Here is a 24,514-nt window from a genome sequence, read left to right as displayed (position 1 = left end):
CAGCATATTAAATTAGAGCGTAACGGTTGTGTAACATAGAACATATATTAAATAAGAACGGCAAGTTTAGAAATTAGATCCATACTCCAGGTAGATTCTAACCCACTACATCCCGTGTACGAGCCAACCACGCTACCCCCAGACAACGGAGGCTCATAGTAGGTTTCAATTGCAGTTCTTTTGACACATGACATCAACATTATCGGCCAACGTCCTATGTGCCAGATAATACGCGAAAGCGCATTCCAGTTTCATTAATCGTGAAAGAAACTGTCGTAGCGCCGGCCTCCGCAGTAGAACGACTGTTGTGGATGCACAATTGCACTTGTGAATGCAACAGGCTGATGAGGTGGAGCAGGTGTGCTCCTGTACGCTCCATAAAAGTTTTGTGTACTCATACTGGCCGAGAGGACAGTGACATCAGCCGAGTACGACTCGCGGAACAAAATACATTACTGAAACTTTTTCTGCAACATTATTGGCCCTTGTACTCTGTCGCGCACGACGTCAGCATCTATAAGTGTCTCATTGTTTGATGACCCACAGCCACTCGGCTACTGACTGCGCACCGCGCGCGGTATCCGCGCATGCGCACACGCTCGCGTTCTGGCGCAGGCGTCAGGTGCGCAACACCCTCAATGGCACCGGTGACTGATACTTCCGATGCTTCTTTGTTGATCTGCGGGCAGCCGTGCGAAATGGAAGAGGGGTTAATATACGGGAGGTATCACCTTCTCTGTTGGTCTGTCTGCGATACATCGGAATCGCCCTCCGTTGTAAGCTAAATAGCTCGCCTTCTGTGTGGCAGCCCGCGTCGGTGCACAACTGCGCATGCGCAACAGCCGCGCACTCTTATTGATAGGTGCCAACTAGCGTATTTCGTTTTGAATGTTACTCACAAGGGAACCTGTGGTGTCACCGCCAGACACCACACTTGCTAGGTGGTAGCCTTTAAATCGGCCGCGGTCCGTTAGTATACGTCGGACCCGCGTGTCGCCACTATCAGTGATTGCAGACCGAACGCCGCCACACGGCAGGTCTGGAGAGCCTTCCTAGCACTCGCCCCAGTTGTGCAGCCGACTTTGCTAGCGATGGTTCACTGACAAATTACGCTCTCATTTGCCGAGACGATAGTTAGCATAGCCTTCAGCTACGTCATTTGTTACGACCTATCAAGGCGCCATTACCAGTTACTATTGATGCTGTAAAACATGTACCGTCAAGAGCGATGTTCACCAATTATGGATTAAAGTTAAGTATTCCAGAAGATACGTACGTTTTTTGCTAGTCTCAATTCCTTGTCCTGTTCCAGACCTCACGCCAGCCTGCGTGAGTTTAAACGCGTGCCTTTCGGATTCCTGTCATAGTGGGTTGGCAGTCTTGCCAATCCACAACAGAAAATCCTCATCGCAACCCCCTCAGATTTAGTTGTAAGTTGGCACAGTGGATAGGCCTTGAAAAACTGAACACAGATCAATCGAGAAAAGAGGAAGAAGTTGTGTGGAACTATGAAAAAAATAAGCAAAATATACAAACTGAGTAGTCCATGCGCAAGATAAGCGACATCGAGGAGAATGTGAGCTCAGGAGCGCCGTGGTCCCGTGGTTAGCGTGAGCATCTGCGGTACGAGGTGCAAGTCTTCCCTCGCGTGAAAAGTTTAATTTTTTATTTTCAGACAATTATTATCTGTCCTTCCGTCTGATGCGAGGTAACTGCGCCGTAGTATGTATCCACAAGAAAACCTAAATCGGGCAAGGTAGAAGAATCTTTTTACCCATTCGCCAAGTGTACAAGTTAGGTGGGTCGACAACATATTCCTGTCATGTGACGGACATGCCGTCACTAGTGTCGTATATAATATATCAGACGTGTTTTCCTGTGGAGGAATCGGTTGACCTATGACCTTGCGATCAAATGTTTTCGGTTCCCATTGGAGAGGCACGTCATTTGGTCTACTAATCGCACTGTTTTGCGGTGCGGTCGCAAAACACAGACACTAAACTTATTACAGTGAACAGAGATGTTAATGAACGAACGGACAGATCATAACTTTGCGAAAATAAAGAAAGTAAAATTTTCACTCGAGGGAAGTCTTGAACCAAGGGCCTCTCGTTCCGGAGATGTTCACGTTAACCACGGGATCATGGCACTCCTGAGCTAACATTCTCCTTGTTGTTGCTTATCTTGCACAAGGACTACTCAGTTTGTATATTTTGCTTATTTTTTTCGTAGTTCCACACAACTTCTTCCTCTTTTCTCGATTGATCTGTGTTCAGTTTTTCAAGGCCGATCCACTGTGCGAACTTGGAACTAAATCAGAGGGGGGGGGGGGGGAGGTGCGATGTGGAGGTTGCCTTGTCAGCCGGCCGGGGTGGCTGTGCGGTTCTAGGCTCTACAGTCTGGAACCGCGTGACCGCTACGGTCGCAGGTTCGAATCCTGCCTCGGGCATGGATGTGTGTGATGTCCTTGGGTTAGTTAGGTTTAAGTACAGGGCTATTACAAATGATTGAAGCGATTTCATAAATTCACTGTAGCTCCATTCATTGACATATGGTCACGACACACTACAGATACGTAGAAAAACTCATAAAGTTTTGTTCGGCTGAAGCCGCACTTCAGGTTTCTGCCGCCAGAGCGCTCGAGAGCGCAGTGAGACAAAATGGCGACAGGAGCCGAGAAAGCATATGTCGTGCTTGAAATGCACTCACATCAGTCAGTCATAACAGTGCAACGACACTTCAGGACGAAGTTCAACAAATATCCACCAACTGCTAACTCCATTCGGCGATGGTATGCGCAGTTTAAAGCTTCTGGATGTCTCTGTAAGGGGTTATCAACGGGTCGGCCTGCAGTGAGCGAAGAAACGGTTGAACGCGTGCGGGCAAGTTTCACGCGTAGCCCGCGGAAAATTGGTTCATGCCACAACTGGAGACCGACAGCGCCGACTTCATCTATCAACAGGATGGTGCTGCACCGCACTTCCATCATGATGTTCGGCATTTCTTAAACAGGAGATTGGAAAACCGATGGATCGGTCGTGTTGGAGATCATGATCAGCAATTCATGTCAGGGCCTCCACGCTCTCCCGACTTAACCCCATGCGATCTCTTTCTGTGGGGTTATGTGAAAGATTCAGTGTTTAAACCTCCTCTACCAAGAAACATACCAGAACTGCGAGCTCGCATCAACGATGCTTTCGAACTCATTGATGGGGACATGCTGCGCCGAGTGTGAGAGGAACTTGATTATCGACTTGATGTCTGCCGAATCACTAAAGGAGCACATATCGAAGATTTGTGAATGCCTAAAAAAACTTTTTGAGTTTTTGTATGTGTGTGCAAAGCATTGTGAAAATATGTCAAATAATAAAGTTATTGTAGAGCTGTGAAATCGCTTCAATCATTTGTAATAACCCTGTAGTTCTAAGTTCTAGGGGACTGACGACCTCAGAAGTTAAGTCCCATAGTGCTCAGAGCCATTTGAACCATTTTCTTCCCTTGTCAGAATGCAGACGTTGCGTGCGACGAGATCTGCAGTTTAAACGTAGTGATCGTTGCCCCGCTGCCTGAGCGGCACGCGTTCCGGCTGCTGAAGTCTAGCGTTCGGTGACGACGAGCGGCGGCAAGGCCGACTAGTCTAGACTCGGTCTCCAGACGACGCAAGCCGATGGGGCGAATCCGGCGGGTGGTGCTTCGGTGCATTTTGGAGATAACCGGCGTCGGAAGATGGCGGACGGCTGCACCGAAAGCGGCCGCGGCGCCTTTTAAAGAGGACGTTCTGCGCCGCCGCATACGTGACACGTTAAAGCGGCATGGTGGGGCGCAGAGCTATTCGCGTGCGGCGCTCGCGCGGCCGCAGCAGCAGCAGCCAGTATGAGCCAGGGAGCCGCGAGCGCGGGACATGAGAGGCAAGCTGTGGAACCTGCTGTGTAGCTCCCGGCACGCGGTTTACACAGGTACCTCTCTCTGCCTTTGCATCGTAGCCGCAACAACACATCCGCCTTGCCTCGGGCGCGCCTAACAAAATTTTTTCTTCTTCCATTTATCTGTGAATGGAACACCGCAGGGTGCAAATGAAACTGATGTCGATAACCCTCCCCTGTAACTTAAGCCGTGCCTTTCGTCGAACGGATTTAAAATTTCGAGCACGTATCGTCCGTGTCTTTCGTCCACAATGATAGCAGTGGACTAAAATCTGCTTTAATCTGTCTGTACTTTGCCAACGATTCTGCGTGCACGGCAGACGGGACTTTTCTTAACACGTAAAATGTAGCAAAGGATTGCATCAGAATTTGGAACTTTGCTTAGGTGTAAACTACGTGTTTCGAGCTTTCATTCGTTGTGATGTACAGTAAAGTTAATTTATAATTTGCCTGTGAGCAGAATATAAAGCTATTTTTCCGCCGAGTACTCAGATTTAAAACCACGAAACATTACTCGCTTCAGTCTAACTACAAGCTCAAAACGCACCACCCACATCTAAATAAACGAAAAGAGAACTGTAACTCATTGCTGAATCGATAGAAATTCTGTCTTTTCGCCACATTAATGGACTGAAACCTGTCAATATCTGATCGAATGTCAACTTCAAGTAAATTATTTTACACAAACGGTCACAAATGGGGCATATGATAAGCGAAAGCTATGTTGCGGCTGTTGCTAAAACCAATTGTTTTTCTAACATATATTCACGAATAGTATGCAGAGGACTGTAGAATAACCTTAGTTCCCCAAGTTTATACATTTTTCATACGAATTTTTGAGATGTAATTAATGTAATTCCTAAAGGCTATGATAACATAGTTTGCTAGACATTTGTGTGAACCTCTCAGGCTGTTTATCGTATCTGCTGTTATTCTTCACATATGTTTAGAGCCGGCCACGGTGACCGAGCGGTTCTAGGCGCTACACTCCGGAACCGCGCGACTGCTACGGTCGCAGGTTCGAATCCTGCCTCGGGCATGGATGTGTGTGATATTCTTAGGTTCGTTAGGTTTAAGTATTTCTAGGTTCTAGGGGACTAATGACCTGAGATGTTAAGTCCCATAGTGCTCAGAGCCAATTGAACCATATGTTTAAGAACTCCAGCTGATCCACGTTAGTAATTATTCAACACCCATTAATTATACAAAGCATAGGTTGCAAAACGATTTGCACCTACCATTAATTTGGAACCCACATCGTACGACTAAATTGAAGTTATCATTTCATTTCACTACACACGTTATCGAATGATACTAAGTCCTCAGGTAAAACTGAGAATTAGAATTCTCCTTCATCTGACTCCAACTGCGACTAGATAAATCCAGAATCATTTCAGAATCCACAACAAGTTACTGCAAAAGTTTGTCACATTGTCATTGACAATGTTGATAAACGCCAATAAATATCATTTTTGCTATACTCTCGAGTAAATGTGCTTCTCGTCGTTGTCATTGTTATTGTTGTCTGTATAATGGCCCTCAACATGGCGGTCATTAACTCCGAATTCAGTTTTGCATTGTGTGAATCTGGCTATGTCTACGTATAAGTTCTAAAGGCACAAAGAGGATTCTAACGCCAAGATTGACCGACAGTAATGCCTGAAATACGCTGAAACATTTTTGAGGCGACATAATGTCAACGAGGATCACCTCTAAACAGAGACAAACAGCGAACTCCTGAACTCGAGATCATCACCGCAACCGCCGGGTTATGTCCGCCGGCGGGTGAGGAACGCTCGGCTCAGACAGATAAGACATAAAACGAGTAAATTTTGCGCACATTCTGTCAAGTACCATTAACTGTTAGTATCTGAATAAGTCTCTCGTTGGTAGACGTCACTCCTCTCTAGCTGCGAAAGAATGGCACAGTCTGTGTGGGAATTCACAATTCTGAGAGCCCATGGTGGCAATAAGCATTTCATATGAGTCGTTCTTAAACGCTGAAGTCAAATGAAAAGAAATGCTTGCTTTTATGCAGTCTAGTGAGTCTCAAAATATGTACCCAACGTCAAACTGGTGTTGAAATAATAGACCAAAAAACTGCAAGCTCGAAACGAAATTTCGTAAGATGGAAAACACTCTCATAATACAGCTTACTCAATGGGACATTGAATGTGTTACGATAACAGTTCTAAAGCATGTCTCATACGGAATAGTTCCTTATAAATAACCTGATTACAGCAAATTTACTGTTGTGTCACATATAAAGAGAGAGCCTGGATAAAAGTAAAGGCAGATTCTAATAATTGTTCAGTCTCAGCATCCAGAAATTTAAAGTTAGGCGTTTTGTGATTTCTGCATCCACATAGATACTGGGGCAACGGCCTTGCCGCAGTGGATACACCGATTCTCGTGAGATCACCGAAGTTAAGCGCTGTCGGACGTGGTCGGCACTTGGATGGGTGACCATCCAGGCCGCCATGCGCTGTCGCCATTTTTCGGGGTGCAGTCAGCCTCGTCATGCCAATTGAGGAACTACTCGACCGAATAGTAGCGGCTTCGGTCAAGAATACCGTTATAACGACTGGGAGAGCGGTGTGCTGACCCCACGCCCCTTCTATCCGCATCCTCCACTGAGGATGACTCGGCGGTCGGATGGTCCCGGTAGGCCACTAGTGGCCTGAAGACGGAGTGCTTTTTTTTTTTACATATCTACTCCGCAAGCCATAGTAAGGTGCGTGACGGAGGATATCCTGTACCACTACTTGGCATTTCCTTTGCTGTTCCACTCGCAGACAGAGCGAGGGAAAAACGATTGTCTGTATGCCTCCGTATGAGTCCTAATTTCTAGTATCTTATCTTCGTGATCCCTACGCGAAACGTATGTTGGCAGCAGTAGGATCGCTCTGCAGTCACCTTCAATGCCGGTTCTCTAAATTTTCTCAGTATTGTTCTTCGAAAAGTATGTCACCTTCTTTCCAGGAATTCCCGTTTGAGTTCCCGAAGCACCTCCATAGCATTTGCCTGTTGCTCGAACCTACCGACAACAAATCTAGCAGACTGTCTCTGAATTGCATCGATTTCTTCCTTTAATCCGACCTGGTGCGGATCCAAAGCACACGAGCAGTACTCAAGAATAGGTCATACTAGTGGCCTATATGCGGCCTTCTATACAGATGAACCACACTTTCCTAAAATTCCCCCAATAAACTGAAGTGGACCTTTCGCCTTCCCTACCACTGTTCTTGTGGCGTCGATAGTTATGATGCCGCAACGTAGGTGCACGCTCTCGTAAATTGGCACTACGAGAGAAGACTAACTGTTGTGGATTGGCTAGACAGCCAACCCACTATAAGGAAGCCGAAAGGCACGCGTTTAAGCTCACGCAGGCTGGCGTGAGGTCTGGAACAGGACAAGGAATTGAGACTAGCAAAAAGCGTACGTAGCTTCGGGAATATTTAACTTTAATCCATAATTGGTGAACATCGCTCTTGACGGTACATGTTTTACAGCATCAGTAGTGACTGGTAATGGAGCCTTGCTAGGTCGTAGCAAATGACGTAGCTGAAGGCTATGCTAACTATCGTCTCGGCAAATGAGAGCGTAGTTAGTCAGTGAACCATCGCTAGCAAAGTTGGCTGTACAACTGGGGCGAGTCTAGGAAGTCTCTCTAGACCTGCCGTGTGGCGGCGCTCGGTCTGCAATCACTGATAGTGGCGACACGCGGGTCCGACGTATACTAACGGACCGCGGCCGATTTAAAGGCTACCACCTAGCAAGTGTGGTGTCTGGCGGTGACACCACACTAACTATAGGTGTTCATTCTTCCCATGCGCTATACGAGATTGGAATAATAGAAAATTGTGAAGGTGGTTCGATGAACCCTCTGCCAGGCACTTAAATGTGATTTGCAGAGTATCCATGTAGATGTAGCCGTAGATGTAACTACGCCGACCACAGCGCCCTCTGGCTGACGCTGTGGAGCTCAGGGAGTGCCGTCTTGATTTCTCCCTTTTCATCAAGAGCAGACGGCCCGGAAATATCGCTTCTACTACCGAGTGGGATGGCTTGCTATTGAGACTTTGTATTAGTTACGTTCAGTTAAAGTTCGGACAGCAACGAGTATTTGTTAGTTTTGAGATTATACAGAACAGTCATCCTAACTTCACAGGATTAGACATGGACTACGGCTTCACACCTACGTGCCCATCCTAGCCTAAGTTATGTATGCATTTGATATTTACTTGTTTCTTTGACTCTATGAAAAGTGTTAAAGTTACATACAGTACCGAAGTGCTTCACTTCTCCTGCTCCTACTCGTTTCCTTTACTCTCGGCCTATATTACAGAAGCAGTTCACAGGAGCAGACCCACGCACCGCCTATCCAGGCGGGATACAAAAGTTGTCACATGCTTGTTCCATTTCATATCGCTTTGCAGTGTTACCCCAGATGTTTAAAGGAGGTGACTGCGCCAGGCAGGACACTAGTTATACTGTATCCGAACATTACAGATTTGTTCTTCCAGCTCAACCGCATTAACTTACATTTTTCCACAGTTAGAGCCAACTGCCATTCATCGCATCAACTAGAAATTTTGTCAAAGTCATATTGTGTCATCCTACAGCCACTCACCTTCGACACCTTCCCGTACATCACAGCATCATCGAGAAGCAAGCGCAGATTGCTACCCAACCTGTCCGCCAGACCATTTGTATAAACAGAAAATAATAATGGTCCTATCATACTTCCCTGGGCCACTCCTGACAATAACCTTGTCTCTAATGAACACTCGCCGTCGAGGACAATTGCTAGGTTATACTGCTTACAAAGTCTTCGAAACACTCACATATCTGGGAACCCATTCCGTAAGCTCCTACCTTTATTAGCACTCTACAGTGAGGTACCGTGTCAAATGCTTTTCGAAAATCTAGGAATACGTAATCTGCCTGTTGCCCTTCATCAAATGGTTCATATGGCTCTGAGCACTATGGGACTTAACATCTGAGGTCATCAGTCCCCTATAACTTAGAAGTACTTAAACCTAGCTAACCTAACGACATCACACACACCTATGCCCCCCCTTGTCCGCCGCTCGTGGTCTCGCGGTAGTGTTCTCGCTTCCCGAGCACGGGGTCCCGGGTTCGATTCCCGGCGGGGTCAGGGATTTTCACCTGCCTCGAGATGACTGGGTGTTTGTGTTGTCCTCATCATTTCATCATCATCCAGGAAAGTGGCGAAATTGGACTGAGCAAAGGCTGGGATATTGTACGGGCGCTGATAACCATGCAGTTGAGCGCCTCACAAACCAAACATCATCATCACACCTATGCCCCAGGCAGGATTTGAACCTGCGACCTTAGCAGTCGCGCGATTCCGGACTGAAGCACCTAGAACCGCTCGGCCACAGCGGCCGGCTGCCCTTCATCCACACTTCGCAGTATATCATGCGAGAAAAGGTCAAGCAGAATTTCACGCGAGCCATGCTTTCTAAAAACGTGCTGATTCGTGGACATAAGCTTTTCGGTCTCTACGAAATTTATTACGAGTATATTCGAACTCAGGATGTGTTCTACAGTTCTGCAGAAAACCGATGATAACGATGTTGGTCTGTAATTTTGCGGCTCCGTTCTTTTACCCTTCTCATATACGGGCGTCACCTGCATTTTTTCCAGACGCTTTAGACTTTGCGATGGGTGAGAGATTCGTGATAAACATGAGTTAAGTATGAGGCCAAGACCGCAGAGTACCCTCTGTAAAGCCGAAGTGGAATGCCAACGGGGACAGTTGAAAATCTGTGCCCCTACCGTGAATCGAACCCGGGATCTCCTGCTTACATAGCACACGCTCTATCCATCTCAGCCACCGAGGGCACAGAGGATAGTGCGACTGCATGGATTTATCCCTTGCGCACTCCCCATGAGACCCACATTCCCATCTTAATGTCCACACACTACATTCGTAGTGCCCCTGCCAATAACACTCATTACTCGCGGCAGACAATCTCACCGAGTCCATTAAGAGTTCGGTCAGTACCTGTGTATCCAGCACAGAAGTAGAAGGTCAATGGCCGGTTAGCCTTAACTATATGAAGATGGTATCAGTTCTTCCGGACATGTCCGAAAGAACAGATAATATCTTCATATAATCCCTGATTTGTTTGGGGAATAACATATGTTTAATACCTGTCATTTTTTTCGCTTCGATGTAATTATGTATCAGTTCGTGATAAAGTTAATACTTAGGGATTTTAAATGACATGATTTATTGTTAGCACTATTTCATTAATTAAACGTGTACTTAACGGATTTATTTTTCTAGGTCCTTACTTCAGGCAAGTATAACAGATAACGCTTCTTGATTTGGTATGGACGCTATACTGTTAATCAGTTTCCGAGGTTTTTAGAAAGGTATTCTTTACAGAGGAAGAAACACGATCAAGTTAATGATTGAAAGATTTTCTTTGGGATGTTATGTTGTTGGTTAATTATTCCTTAACCGAAGAGATGCACGCGTCCTTTTAGGAATAAATAAAGTTTGTTGATTAGTTAGTAAGGAGTTCAAAAATTCAGGTGGCTGCAAAGTCGAGACTTCCATTGATCCAGTCTGTCTGCTGCCAGCTTTTCGTTGGCTGTAGTAACACACAGCAAGCTGACGACTGTGCTTCATGCAAATCACTTTGACAAAATCTTGGCGACTTTTCGTATGCCGAAAAAACTTTGTGTTAGCACTCAAGCGATTGGCCAAGAATTCAGATAACTTTCATGTAAATTACTGCAAAGTTGAAGACAGACTGCTCTTCAGATACTATTATTTTATCGCTTGCTTCACACTAAGTGTTTCGAACAATACGAGTCAGTTTTCAGTTATTCAAGTAGCTTGTTCAATCAATACCAAGCTGATTCGCGCATTATGTTCAGAGCAGTATTATTATTTGAATGTTTTAGACAGACATTCCGTTCTTTCATATGTTCATGTGAAATAGTAGCACTCTTTAAAATGTGTGCGAAATCTTATGGTACTTAACTGCTAAGGTCATCTGTCCCTTAGCTTACACACTACTTAACCTAAATTATCCTAAGAAGCCGGCCGGAGTGGTCAAGCGGTTCTAGGCACTACAGTCTGGAACCGCGCGACCGCTACGGTCGCAGGTTCGAATTCTGCCTCGGGCATGGGTGTGTGTGACGTCCTTAGGTTAGTTAGGTTTAAGTCGTTCTAAGTTCTAGGGGACTGATGACCACGGCAGTTGAGTCCCATAGTGCTCAGAGCCATTTGAACCATTTTTTATCCTAAGGATAAACGCACACCCATGCCCGTGGGAGGACTCGAACCTCCACCGGGATCAGCCGCACAGTCCATGATTGCAGCGCCTAAGACCGCTCGGCTAATCCCGCGCGGCAGTAGCACTCTTGACTGGGACTAGTAGAAATGCTGCTATGTTGCGGAAACAGAGGAAGTACGACAAACACACAGAGGAATCGTTTCGATCATTTATACCTGCACGAATATGATGGGCCTGTTGGCATAATGTGCGAACACGCCGATGACGGAAGATTGGCTCAAAAACAGAAAGACGTTACGTGAACTGAAAATACCAATACGTAATTTCGGGTGATGGTGAAGTGGATGACATTAAATGAATTGACCATAGCTAATGTCCACGAATAAAAGCAATTGTAACTTCATCAAGTACTGACTAGTGACGAGTGTAATTGGCCGGCCGCGGTGGTTCAAATGGTTCTGAGCACTATGGGACTTAACATCTGTGGTCATCAGTCCCCTAGAACTTAGAACTACTTAAACCTAACTAACCTAAGGACATCACACACATTGATGCCCGAGGCAGGATTAGAACCTGCGACCGTAGCGGTCACGCGGTTCCAGACTGAAGCGCCTAGAACCGCAAGGCCACACCAGCCGGCTGCCGCGGTGGTCGAGCGGTTCTAGGCTCTTCAGTCCGGAACCACGCGGCTGCTACGATCGCAGGTTCGAATCCTGCCTCTGGCATGGATGTGAGCGATGTCCTTCGGTTGGTTAGGTTTAAGTAGTTCTAAGTCTAGGGGACTGATGACCACAGATGTTAAGTCCCATAGTGCTTAGAGCCATTTAACTTTAACCAGTGTAATTCGTGTCACTTGGAAATTAAAATAAAAAAGTGGCAGCATTCCATCATTGGATGAGATGGGCATTAGAGGAGATCTCAGTGCTCACAATGTTATGACCTAGTGGATATGATTTGCCATTTTCGGTCTTCGACCATTTCCTATCGGTAGTAGAACCAGTGTTCCAATTCCACAGCCGAACGAACTGGAAATGTACACACGTATTACATTTATCAATAGGCGAGTTTCGGCAAGACCCCCAGATAAGTCTGACATCGTCAGACAGTTGTGGAGAACCGTCTGATAGTACGACTGAAGCAGGTGAAACGAAGGTCCTGTGATTGCGCTCGTGCTGCTGGGAGTCGCGCAACTGGCGCGCGTGGCGAAGCGGGCAGCGAAGGGCGTCTGCAGTGCAAGCCGCCTCAGGTTAGGAAAGTCTTTCCAACAACGTGACCGCGGCGCCTCCTCGCCTTGGGCTTTGTTCCAGACCGCTTTTATTTTGGGCCGCGCCAGCTTCACAGATCGCGCTATAGCCATCCACGTTTGCCGCGCGAAGTGTGAAGCCGTCGCCAACACCTATTCGTAAACGGATAATATTTTGCGACAAATGTGGTTGTCTTACGATATGCTATACAATTTACCCTGCGGGATTTGTCTTTAAGAATTGGATCGTTATTTTTTCGGTAGTGCACGCATCCATCAAGGGTTCGTGCCGACTGTTTACTAATTTTATAAGAAAAATTATATGTTACAAGATCTCTTACAGACAACTGGACCAGTTTAAAGATTTGGATATATGTATATTATACGGCATATGAACGTAAGATCTTGTGATCTTATACCAAAATTCGTAATTTTTTAATTTAAGGGGGTGTCCAGGTGTGGTGTGCGTACTGTAAGACCTTCGGTACACACACCATCGGATTATTTGACTTGTCGCTCTCACGAAGTAGGCGAGTGTCAGCAATATGTCTCGTGGTCTTATCGTGGCGTGTTTATCTTCTGCCGTTAGGTCAGACGATAGAAATGCCACTTGCACGCTTAGAGTAGCAGATTGACGGTGACCAACTTTAAACAGAACTTGATTAATTTTCACACACATTTATTAAAATAATAAAAAGCATAGATATTACGTAACTTGATTCTGGATGCTGTTTACAATTGACAATCTGAAGTTCCTTTGGTCTTGGTACGTTCATCTTATTCTCACATATCTCTGATACTTGACAAAGTGTCTATACATTTCTCTTCATGGCTATGCACAGGAATATGATAATCTTATTAGGCGCAGACCGAAACTTGACTATAGACTGGTGGAGACAAATGTAGAATAATGCAGACTCACTAATCGGAGGTCTGTACACTCGTTATAATACCTCGCGCGTTCATGTATCACTGCGCGAGTGTGATCCGCGAGGAGAAAAGGTTCTACGTTAGCATCAATCTCATTGGCTGCGTTACATATTAATACGCGGATCGGCGGAAGCAGAATTTGGTCCGTCTCTATGACAGCGCTATCCCGTAGTGCGGAGACGGACGAGCGCTGCGTCTGCGCTGTTGTGCTTAGCGGGGCGCGCTCTAGTGGGAAAGTTGTGTACGCGCTGACTACGCGGAACTATGTACACATCACCAGGAAAGTCGATTCGGATGGAAAAACCACGCGGGGCTGCCTCTCGGTCTTGGACACCTTGTCACGGTTCGAGCGGCTCCACCCCCCCCCCTCCTCCAACGGAGGTTCGAGTCCTCCCTCGGGCATGGGTGTGTGTGTGTGTGTGTGTGTGTGTGTGTGTGTGTGTGTGTGTGTGTGTGTGTGTGTTGTCCTTAGCGTAAATAAATTGTCTCCATTGTCGGCACACTCATAGTGGTGTACGATTAGTTTTTCTATAAATGCGTCTTATAAATTTGTCACGTATGTCCAACCGACAGCCGACAGTTTCTTTCACTTCGTCATCGTGTTGTGCTGAAGCCCCATCCGGCCATCCAAATTCACGTTTGTCGCGATTAGTCTAAATCTGCTGAGGTAATTGTCTGGATGGCCAATGGAAAAGGACCCAGCCGATTCCCTATCCCAACCTTGTCCTAGCTGAGCTTCCGTTCTATCCATAACAACTTCTTCGCCAACAGGCAGCTTTTCGTCCCCTTTACGGAAACACAGTAGCCGTCGTCGTGAAATGTCTGTTTTTTTTTCTGTCGTAGCATCAACCTTTCCATGAATTTTTCAGGCACTTTTGTTAGTTGCCCTCTTAACTCCTCATGGTGAAGCCGCTGTGCACTGTATACTTCGTAACAACATTAGCGGCTTTCTGTCTTACATCATTCGTGTGCTGAGCGAGAGAAAATTGAGTGTACACGCCCTAATCTCTCGTAGCTTATTCTCATTAACTCTACACAAGACACACGAAGGTGGTGGCTGAATGCTCGTGCAGTTTTCTTGGAATACCGGTTCTCTGGATCTATCCAACAAGGTTTCGTGGGAGCTATGTCATCTTTTTTCCAGCGGTTCTCATTTTAAGTTCCCCGACCATTTCTCTTTCATTTGGGGTACACCATTCTGTTACGATCCTAACAGCGCATCTCTGATTTCGTCCGATGTTAGCTCCCATGCCTACTTGACTATGGTTCCAAAGGCTGGAACAGTACTCCGGCGCTGTCGTTCTGGCGTATTGGGTGCGATTTACTTTGCAGATAAGTTACGCTTACCCAAAAAGCATACAACAAATCTGAGTCTTTCATTTACGTCCTCTAATACTTATTTTCAGCCATAAATCATGGACCTTGCTGTAGTGGGATGGCTTGCGTGTCTCAGCAGTACAGATAACCGTACCGTAGATGTAACCACATCGGAGGGGTATCTGTGGAGAGGCCAGACTGACACATAGTTCCTGAAGATGGCCAGCAGACTTTTCAGAAGTTGCAGCGCAACAGTCTGGATGATTGACTGATCGATCCTTGTGACTTTGGCCTTGCTGTGCTGGTAGTGCGAATGGCTAGAAACAAGAGAAAAATGCAGCCATTATTTTACCAAAGACATGTAGCCCTTCTATATGATGAAATAATGATTGCATCCACTCTGGTATTCCGGAGGTGAAATAGTCCGGCATTTGGATCTCCAGACGGGGACTGCTCAGGACGATGTAGCGGCAATACATGAGTAGGTCCAGTAATGAATAACAAAGTAGGAATGCGAGTAAGCTTCTACGAACAGCATAGTGAACGCATTAATGTAGCCAACATAGATAAGCCAACAGCCACAACAGTAGTACAAGTTTATATACTGACTGGCTCGGAAAATTATGAAGAAATTTAGAGACAGTATGATGAAACCAAAGAAATTACTCAGATAGATAAGGAGAGGAACATTTAATTGTGATGGGGGACTTTAATGCGAAAGAAGGGAAAGTAAGAGAATCCACTGCCCGTTCACCACTACGACGTTGCTTCACTGCTGAAACAGCATGACCTGTTCGAAACACATTCTTACGGCATGACGACCGTTTCACGGAGACCGGTCCCAATCTGCCCCGTTCAAACTTATCCACATGCTGATATTTAGCCTTTTGATGTTGGCGATGCGTAGCGGTACTCGGTGTCGCGATTTCATTTCGTTTGACAACTGTTCGTTGGCTGAAGTGACCTTTTCGATACCACAAGAGGGGCCACTGGTGGAACTTAGAGGCTTGCCATCTCTCTGCAGCCTTAGTCACTTATCGCTCGTAAACTATTCTGCGAATAGTTCGTGTTTGGAATCATTAGGATCACTATTTATGGATGTTGCAATTTGTGTAAAAGTTAGTGTACTTATTTTCTATGCACGCTTTCTTTTTTTCGTTTTTAGGGTGGATAATGACGATTATGGAAAAACTTTAATGAAGGAGAGTTGTTCGATACAGTTTTGTTCCAGTTTGGCGGTTACATTGTCACCGTGGAGTAGTCGCATTGAGAAACTTATTCCTGACGCAAGCAGTGTTGTCCCAGATCGATCTTTCGAGCGATCGTTGTAGCTGTTGCGGCAACAATGTGTTGCGCAGCAATGATGAAGCCGGTATTAATCTTGTTATTGCATTTCGAGAGCTTATCCTTTGTTCTCATTCCACAGACAGGGCGGTATGCGGATGTGGTTGTATAAGGAAAGTGTTTTTGTAGTAACAGCACGAATAATGGAGAGTTGTTGCAAAATCATTTGGCAACAGTGGAATGAATGCGACGGGCCGCAGGCCAAGAAGTGCACCATGAGACAGGGGAGTTATGCGGTGGCGAGTCTAGCGCCTTTCTCACATGTTTTTATCGAAGGATGGTGCGATGCGAGACTCGCTGGCTCGCCACCAATGCCGCAGCTAGAGGGATTGCCAGCAGAAACAGAGCGGAGAAACCTGTTTCTGATCTGTTGTTTCCGAACGTCCCCACAGGCAGCAACCGTAATTTCCCTCGTGTCAGTCCTCGTAATTCAAATGTGTAAATGGTAAAATATTTCACTGGGTTACCCCCGAGGTCCAAACAGTTGACAGCAATACATCACGTTCAATCATTCGCTTTCGTAAAAACTCGTGCTAAAAAAAACAGCTTTTATCCATCATGGATGTTGAACACTGCGACTATGATGAATAAAGGTTTTCAGAAATAACTGTGAGCAGTCGCTTATTAAGGTTGCAGTTATTTTTGAAAACCTTTCAAAGTCTTGCTGCTTCGGTAACAGCGTGTCTGAAGCGTTACTGCTACTTTGGTACTGTTTCTGCAGGTGATAACCACACTCCCCTATGTTCTTACCTCTAAGACTTTCATTCGGGAGTAGCTGAATTCTAACGGCGATTTTGATTTAGCTTTGTGTGGTTTTCCGAAATATTGACATTTTTCTGTGGTACTTCCGTAAGACTCAGTTTGTGGTAATTCTTTTGCCAACTGAGGTAAACTTCCATCTCTCTAACGTTTAGCGTCTCTTCGATAATCTGATTATTATATACGAAGCACTAGCTCATTTTGCAAAAAGTTACTGTACGAGACCCGGGGCCTTGTTGGTTGAACTTAAATGGTTCAAATGGCTCTGAGCACTATGGGATTTAACATCTGAGGTCATCAGTCCCCTAGAACTTAGAACTACTTAAACCTAAGTAACCTAAGGACATCACACACATCCATGTCCGGGGCACGATTCGAACCTGCGACCGTAGCGGTCGCGCGGTTCCAGACTGAAGCGCCTAGAACCGCTCGGCCACAGCGGAAGGCTTGGTTGAACTACCATGCTGTTTGCCTGAAATGAAATATAACTACAACCTCATCCCTAACTAAAATTCACAGTTTTCAACGTATACATTATACAGTTCCAGAGTTCCGCTGACAATAAGCCATATGTCTAAAGTGCTTAGGAATCGACAAAAAATAAATAATAAAACTGAGCACGAGATGGCGAAGCGTGAAGACGCTGGATACGCATGCGGAAACGGAGGTTCACATCCTCGTCCTGCCACCAAGGTTTAGGTCTTCCGTGGCTTAAGAAAATGCCGTGATGGCCCATTTCAATCCCAGCCTGAGCTGGGCCTCCTCATTGTCGACTGGACGTTACGCACTAACCTTCCTTCCTTCATCCTGTAACTATGGTCAAAGTTCGCCTGTGTGCATTGTTTACAGTGCTGCTTCATTTATAGGCGTTTCGTTTCATTTCTGTTATTGTGTTCCACACGAGTTCTCAGTATCGTCCTGCAGCCATAGAAAGAAAGGACATTACGCACCTTCTTAAGTATTTACTCAAAGCGGCGAAAATTGTGGCAGTTGTAAGAGAAATGTCGTGATAAATATAGTGACATAATCCTGGTGGTCAGTTCTCCATCATTGCAGCAGATGCGGAGACAAAAACATACTTTATCAGTTCATGCATGACTATACAAATGAGTAACATGAATTTACCAAAGGAAAATCTAGGTTACATGACGTTGTAAACGGATTCTCCCAACTCAAGCTCTTCTTTCTCTCTCTCCCCTCTCATTCTTTTCTTTCTATGTCCGGCTCTCTCTCTCTCTCTCTCTCTCTCTCTCTCTCTCTCTCTCTCTCTCTCTCCCGTCCCAATCCCTTTCTCCGTAATTTCGCTTCCTTCAGGTTGCCGCACAAAATAATTCACTCTCGCACTTATGTGTTCCGTTATCACACATTCAATGTTAGTTTTTCCGGCCGCATGAACTACCCATCCTAGTTTCCAACAGATGCGGTTACTCGAGTCAACAGTAATTTGTGTCTTGTGTACTTTCGGCTGCAAACTTATTTGTAAAAGTAATACAGGTTTCCAACTTTTTCACTTAGAAGATTACTTCTTCCCACCTCGTCCACGCACTGTTACAGACTAGGAAGTGCCTCAACCGACTTGTTTACTTTTTTTTAATTGGACTGAAGAAATACAGTAACGAATGAGTGTTTTATTAGCTGTCCATGTAAGAATGAATCAAGATTCACTCATTATATATAATGAACCGTTGCTGTAATTTCAGGAATTTGCCAGATCAAAAAGCAGCGGCTGTTTTCCTTCTGAAAGTTATTCTAAAACCGTTTACGAATAATCGCAGACGTTAGTCTTGCAATCAAGGTGCTAATTTACGTATGCTAAAAAACAAAAATGCAGTTCATAATAAAGTGTATACGACTTTACTATGTAGTAAAGAAAATATCCAAGAAACAACATTTATTCCTAAAGAATCACATCAAATATTGAACATTTCATTGTATAGAGATGTAGTGAATAATTTATGTGATTTGACAGGCCTTATATCGATTACGGTCATAAATTACAGTGACTCTATGGGGTTTACATGAATAATTGGAGATATGTGACCCATATGTTTTCAAATTGAAAGGAAATGTCAACAGTGTTTTAGTAATGAATCACTAAACTTTCAAAAACTGTTAATTTTAGACACTGCACGTATGCCTGTAATGCTAGTTCTACTTTAGTGTCTTAAATGTCTATACGCCACACCGGCCCTGGGCAATCCTAACAATGCCAGTTTTTTATAACTTTTGTGTCGTCACTGACATACTACAGCGTGTGAATACATTTTTTGCTTAGAAATAATCATTATTTGGGTCGGACTGAGTCGGAATTGTGTATTGACCCATTAAGATGTGTTCGAGAAAAACCGGTCGAAATTACGACCATCTTGCTGTAGCCGTCCGGGGTGGCCGAGCGGTTCTAGGCGCTACAGTCTAGAACCACGCGACCGCTTCGGTCGCAGGTTCGAATCCTGCTCCGGGCATGGATGTTTGTGGTGTCCTTAGGTTAGTTAGGTTTAAGTAGTTCTAAGTTCTAGGGGACTGATGACCTCTGAAGTTAAGTCCCATAGTGCTCAGAGCCATTTGAACCAAGCCATCTTGCTGTAAGTCTTTCCGCGTTTTCCCTGAATTGCTTCAGTCATCCAGCACAAAACACAGCGTTTGGAACAATTCGTGGCAATGATCTGTAATATATTGAACGCTGAGGCTTTTGATATTGGTCGAAAGCAGTGCGAAAGAGCTGGGGATGATGTAGCACGTTCGTTATTAATTATGCGTACCGGTACTGTTCCATTGTGCTGCACTTTAGACACTTAATTGAAACTCTGTATTTGCGTTTCAATGGTTAGTAAGGGAAGAACTTCCTATTTTGGGAAATATGACTCTGTAAGTACTGCACATGATCATGTCATCCTCGTACATAGTTTCGAGCTACTTTTAGCCAAATAACAGCTTATTTATGAGCTTTCTAATCTGCTGGTAATGGCTGTCTGCTAGACGGCACTGTTTCTTCAGCCACTTGTGTTTCTTCAGTCGTTACATACGTCAACTTTCAACATCGATTGTAGACAAATGCAAAGTTATACAGATAAATTAGCTTGATGAGTGGTAGAGCAGAAACATTTCCGTATTTTCAAACCTGTCTTTCGGGTCTGGCCGTTAGTGCTAGGAGTACATCTTCGTAAATGGATTTCTACGAGGATAATCCCAAAAGTAAGGTCTCCCATTTTTTTATAACTACATAGACCTGTTTATTTCTACAATGGTTTACATCAATTTACAGCTTGAATACTTAGCTATTTTTCGACATAATCACCATTTCTGTCGATGCAGTTCTGTAGACGCTGTGGCAGTTTTTGTATGCCCATGTCATACCAACTCGCCGTCATGTTGTTCAGAAAGTTACGAACCTCTTCTTTCACCTCGTCTTTGGAGCTGAATCGCTTTCCGGCCAAATGTTCTTTTAACCTAGGGAACAAGTGATAGTCACTCTGCTCCAAGTCAGGACTATAGGGTGGGTGGGTGATTATGTTCCACTGAAACTGCTGCAGGAGAGCAACGGTTTGCCGAGCGATGTGTGTGCAAGCGTTGTCATGGAGAATGCGTTCTGAATTGCCCGTTCGAGTTTTTTCAGAGTCTCACAGTACCTGTCAGCGTTAATTGTGGTCCCAGCGATTCAGCTCCGACGACGAGGTGAAAGAAGAGGTTCATAACTTTCTGAACAGTATGGCGGCGAGCTGGTATGACATGGGCATAGAAAAACTGCCACAGCGTCTACAAAAATGCATCGACAGAAATGGTGATTATGTCGAAAAATAGCTAAATGTTCAAGCTGTAAACTGATGTAAGCCACTGTAGAAATAAACAGGACTATGTACTTATAAAAAAAATAGGAGACCTTACTTTTGGGATTACATTCTTTTATGACAGCAGTGGTGTCGAAGAACCTATTTAGCAGTTCGTGTTTCATATCTACCTCTTCATTGTATAATTCTACCTTAATGCAACCCCAGAAACAAAAATATGGCTTTAGATCTAGGGTATCATGATACGTGGAGTTACGATCAACCCATTCAGCAGGTGCCATTCATCGGCGCGAGTCTTCAGAAGAAGAACGGTGAATTTGGAAACAAATACAATTGCTCGTAGCAAATGACGCGACGCCTGTCCTCCAGTTCACGTACTCGTCAACAGTCGTTACCGGAGGCCTATGACGCGAGCGCACTGACTGCAGTTCGGAGAATACCGAGAACCATTTACAGTGACGAAACGCTGCGGGCTAAAAATAGAGCGTTCACGTGAGCTGTGGACCGTGACTCTGAGGCGAGCGCCCAAACCGCCGTTCCAGGTTCTCCGCTTCCGTTCAGACGTCACTCCTGCCTTCGCTCGTCACGAGGGCTTGCGGTTCAAGCTATATGGTTACAAAACGTCCGCGCACAGAATATTCAATTAGAAATACACGGAAATTCTCTCCGTACTGAGTAACAGGAGTTTAGTAATTTCTTGTGTTACATTAGCCCCATTCGTACTATTTTCTCGTCGTTGTATTGATAAATATGTCTGAAAATTATCTGTACATTATTGGCCAAATCAAATATTTAGTTTATTCTTAGCTGTCAAAAAGTTACCACGTGTTGGACAATATCGGCGATTATTTATTGTCCGGAACTGCGCGGCTGCTACGGTCGCAGGTTCGAATCCTGCCTCGGGCATGGATGTGTGTGATGTCCTTAGGTTAGTTAGGTTTAAGTAGTTCTAAGTTCTAGGGGACTGATGACCACAGATGTTAAGTCCCATAGTGCTCAGAGCCATTTGAACTATTTTTTTGATTATTTATTTTCTATGAAAATGAAACGGAGTATTTGTATTAAAGGTTACTGTAAGAACCGAATAAACACATCAAAGTCTTAGACTCTTTAAATATTGCGTTTTTGAGCCTGTCATAAGTATAATGGGGTTTAAAAAAAATGGTTCAAATGGCTCTGAGCACTATGGGACTTCTAAGTTCATCAGTCCCCTAGAACTTAGAACTACTTAAACCTAACTAACCTAAGGCCGGAGGCAGGATTCGTACCTGCGACCGTAGCGGTCGCGCGGTTCCAGACTGTAGCGCCTAGAACCGCTCGGCCACCCCGGACAGCAGAATGGGGTTTACGAGTGATATAAGCGTTACGCAAAGGGTCGTGAAAATGTTTAAGTTCACCGTCCTGGAAGATGCAGCACGCCATCAACCGCTGACACCGTGGCAAAAATTAAAGTAATGATTGTGAACCATAGCCGAATCTCATCAGAGAAGTCTCTGATAATTATGGCATATAAACTGGCTCATGCTGTGAATTTTTTCGTATATTTTGGGTATGAAACACGGCGAATGCAAGTTGTTCACGAGTCGCTGCATGAAGTCAGCAGCGATGCAGAACTACCGAAACATGTCACAACAGGTGATGAGAAGCATAGGTTCACGGATATGACGTAAAAACTAAGGGTCAATTGTCCCAGTGGAAGCACTCTGGACAGCCGGAAAAAGCGCGACAAAGTGCAGTGGTATGCAAAGATTACGCTCACTGTGTTCTTCGGTTTTAAAGACATAGTGCACGAGCTCTCTACGCAAGGTCGAGCGATCAGTAAGGAGTACTATTTACAAGGTCAAAGCAGTTTGCGCGAAGGAAACCGGAAAGGAACCATACGGTGGCGAAACGGTTCGTGGCTGTTGCAACAGGATAATACATTGGCTCACCCTTGGTTACTCGTTCGTGAGTTTTTTGGCCAAAGACAATATTGGTCAGACATGGCCCTATCTGACTTTTTTAGTTCCTAAAAACAGTGAGGACCTTTAAGGTCCATTAATTTACAATAAATCAGATCGAAACGCATTGCTGATAGAGCTAAGAACTAAATCAAAGGTCGAGTTCGGGAACTGTTTGGGGGATTGGAGGAAGACTTGGCATAAGTGTATAAAATCTGATGAGAACTATTTTCAAGGAGATAAAATTAATATAGACGAATAACTAAAAACTTTCTCATTACTGTTTTAATACACCTGGTATTCGTGTACGTTTCCAGTTAAGATTTTACGCTGATCAAGTTGCCGTGATATGTTTAAAGAAGTAAACCGAAATTCTTCTGAAGTCATTTAAGGATATTATGGAGAAACCAAATCGTTACTTATTCTATATGCGCAAAAATGGAGCTCGCAGAAGCTCTCACAATCAGTATAGTAGTAGAGAGAGAGCACGTGCGAAATGAGGTGAGGACCACGGGGAAGGTGTACGAGAACAGAGATAGCACAATACTAATCACGTATTCCGATATCTAGCAATCCAGTGAGGCTAAGAAACATGTGATTCTGGGCTTCCTCGTTTTCACATCTCCATATATTTCCGGTCTCTCAGTCTAACTCGAATAAGAAATTCAGCAGAATGCAAACTCTATATGAAGATGGACCTACGATGTCTCGGACCTCGCATCTTTTTTTTTTTTCGTGTCCTAAGAACTCTCCACCAGATGTCGCTCAGTATTCTTCGCACACCAAATCTCGGATACACTGTCCTTGTCAAGCAGACCCGCCCAGATAGCCGAGCGCGTTAGCACGCCGATTCCGAATTCCGGCCCGTGATCGAATCCACCCGTCGGACTATCGATGAGGACCTGTTTGCTGAACAGCCTGGATATGGATTTAGTCAGCTTCCCACATCCGACTAGGTGAATACATGGCCGCTACCCACATCCCGCCGCAGGTACACAACACACAAACATTTAGAAAACGTCGCACATTTTCACATACTACAACACTTCATTGAGACATTTGGGGAACAAAAATTCCGTCCCGGAGGATGGGAGGAGGGGAGGGGTGGTGGCAGAAAGGGAATCCGGCCAGCCTCTACCATTAACGATCCCAAGTCCGAAAATTAACATGCCAACCCTGTTGAGATACAGGATCTAGGATAGTAGTAAAAGAATTGCTCTATGAAAATATTTCTGGAGATTTTAAATTTTGGACTCTAGAAGGCTTCTCAGTGCTTATCGGGTAACACCAGGAACCTCTATCGAAAATAAACTTAAGGCTTGAAGGCTCGCTGAGAAACCTCTGCAAATGAGCCTGTAAGATACCCTCTTCTCGGTAGTGTCTCTCAGTAGAAGTAGAGCACTCTCAAATCTTCTTACTCTGACGTTCAACACTGAATACGTTACCATAATCAGCGGGCCGCTGTGGCCGAGCGGTGCTAGCTGCTGCTGCTACAGTCGCAGGTTCGAATCCTGCCTCGGGCATGGATGTGTGTAATGTCCTTAGGTTAGTTAGGCCTAAGTAATTCTAAGTCTAGAGGGCTGATGACCTCAGATGTTAAGTCGCATAGTGCTATAGTGCTCAGAGCCATTTGAACCATTTCATTACCATAATCATAATCATAATCAATTTCGGGAGTTCAATGATAGCTGAAGCACCAAAGATGCGCTGGAGTAAATTCCGAAGGTAAACGACAGTTATGATATTGTCGAAAAAAAATCAATATCTAGAACATCAGCTAATATTATGGTTGATGAACAGCATCTTTCATACACGCTAGGTGACAATGATACTAATAACGTTCATTAAACCTGCATTTATGGAAATTTAGTTCTACTAGGCATTTCTTTAAAGGACTGTTATCTCGCTTATCCTGTACGAAATTACAACACACTGAACTTTCTACGCCGGCCAGGGTGGCCGAGCGGTTCTAGGCGCTACAGTCTGGAACCGC

At 44.9% G+C, this 24,514-nt stretch overlaps 1 protein-coding gene across 2 annotated transcripts in view; it reads left to right on the top strand.

Annotated features, from left to right (window-relative positions):
• The window catches only part of LOC126183785 (b(0,+)-type amino acid transporter 1), a 573,882-nt gene that overhangs the window by 254,268 nt on the left and 295,100 nt on the right, over positions 1 to 24,514 (top strand). Inside the window, exon 1 of one of the 2 annotated variants that reach the window (XM_049926021.1) lies at positions 3,843 to 3,956. The exons of the other annotated variant lie outside the window; for it this stretch is intronic. Within the exon in view, the coding sequence (XP_049781978.1) occupies positions 3,902 to 3,956 (55 nt within the window). The 5' untranslated portion in view covers positions 3,843 to 3,901. Of the gene's footprint in view, positions 1 to 3,842; positions 3,957 to 24,514 lie in introns of those variants that run through there. 2 annotated transcript variants of the gene reach the window in all.

This window comes from Schistocerca cancellata, chromosome 4, assembly GCF_023864275.1.
Source record: "Schistocerca cancellata isolate TAMUIC-IGC-003103 chromosome 4, iqSchCanc2.1, whole genome shotgun sequence".
NCBI classification, from domain to species: Eukaryota; Metazoa; Arthropoda; class Insecta; order Orthoptera; family Acrididae; genus Schistocerca; species Schistocerca cancellata.
The sequence above is the reverse complement of the archived record's forward strand: the minus strand, read 5'-3'. Positions and strand labels throughout refer to the sequence as shown.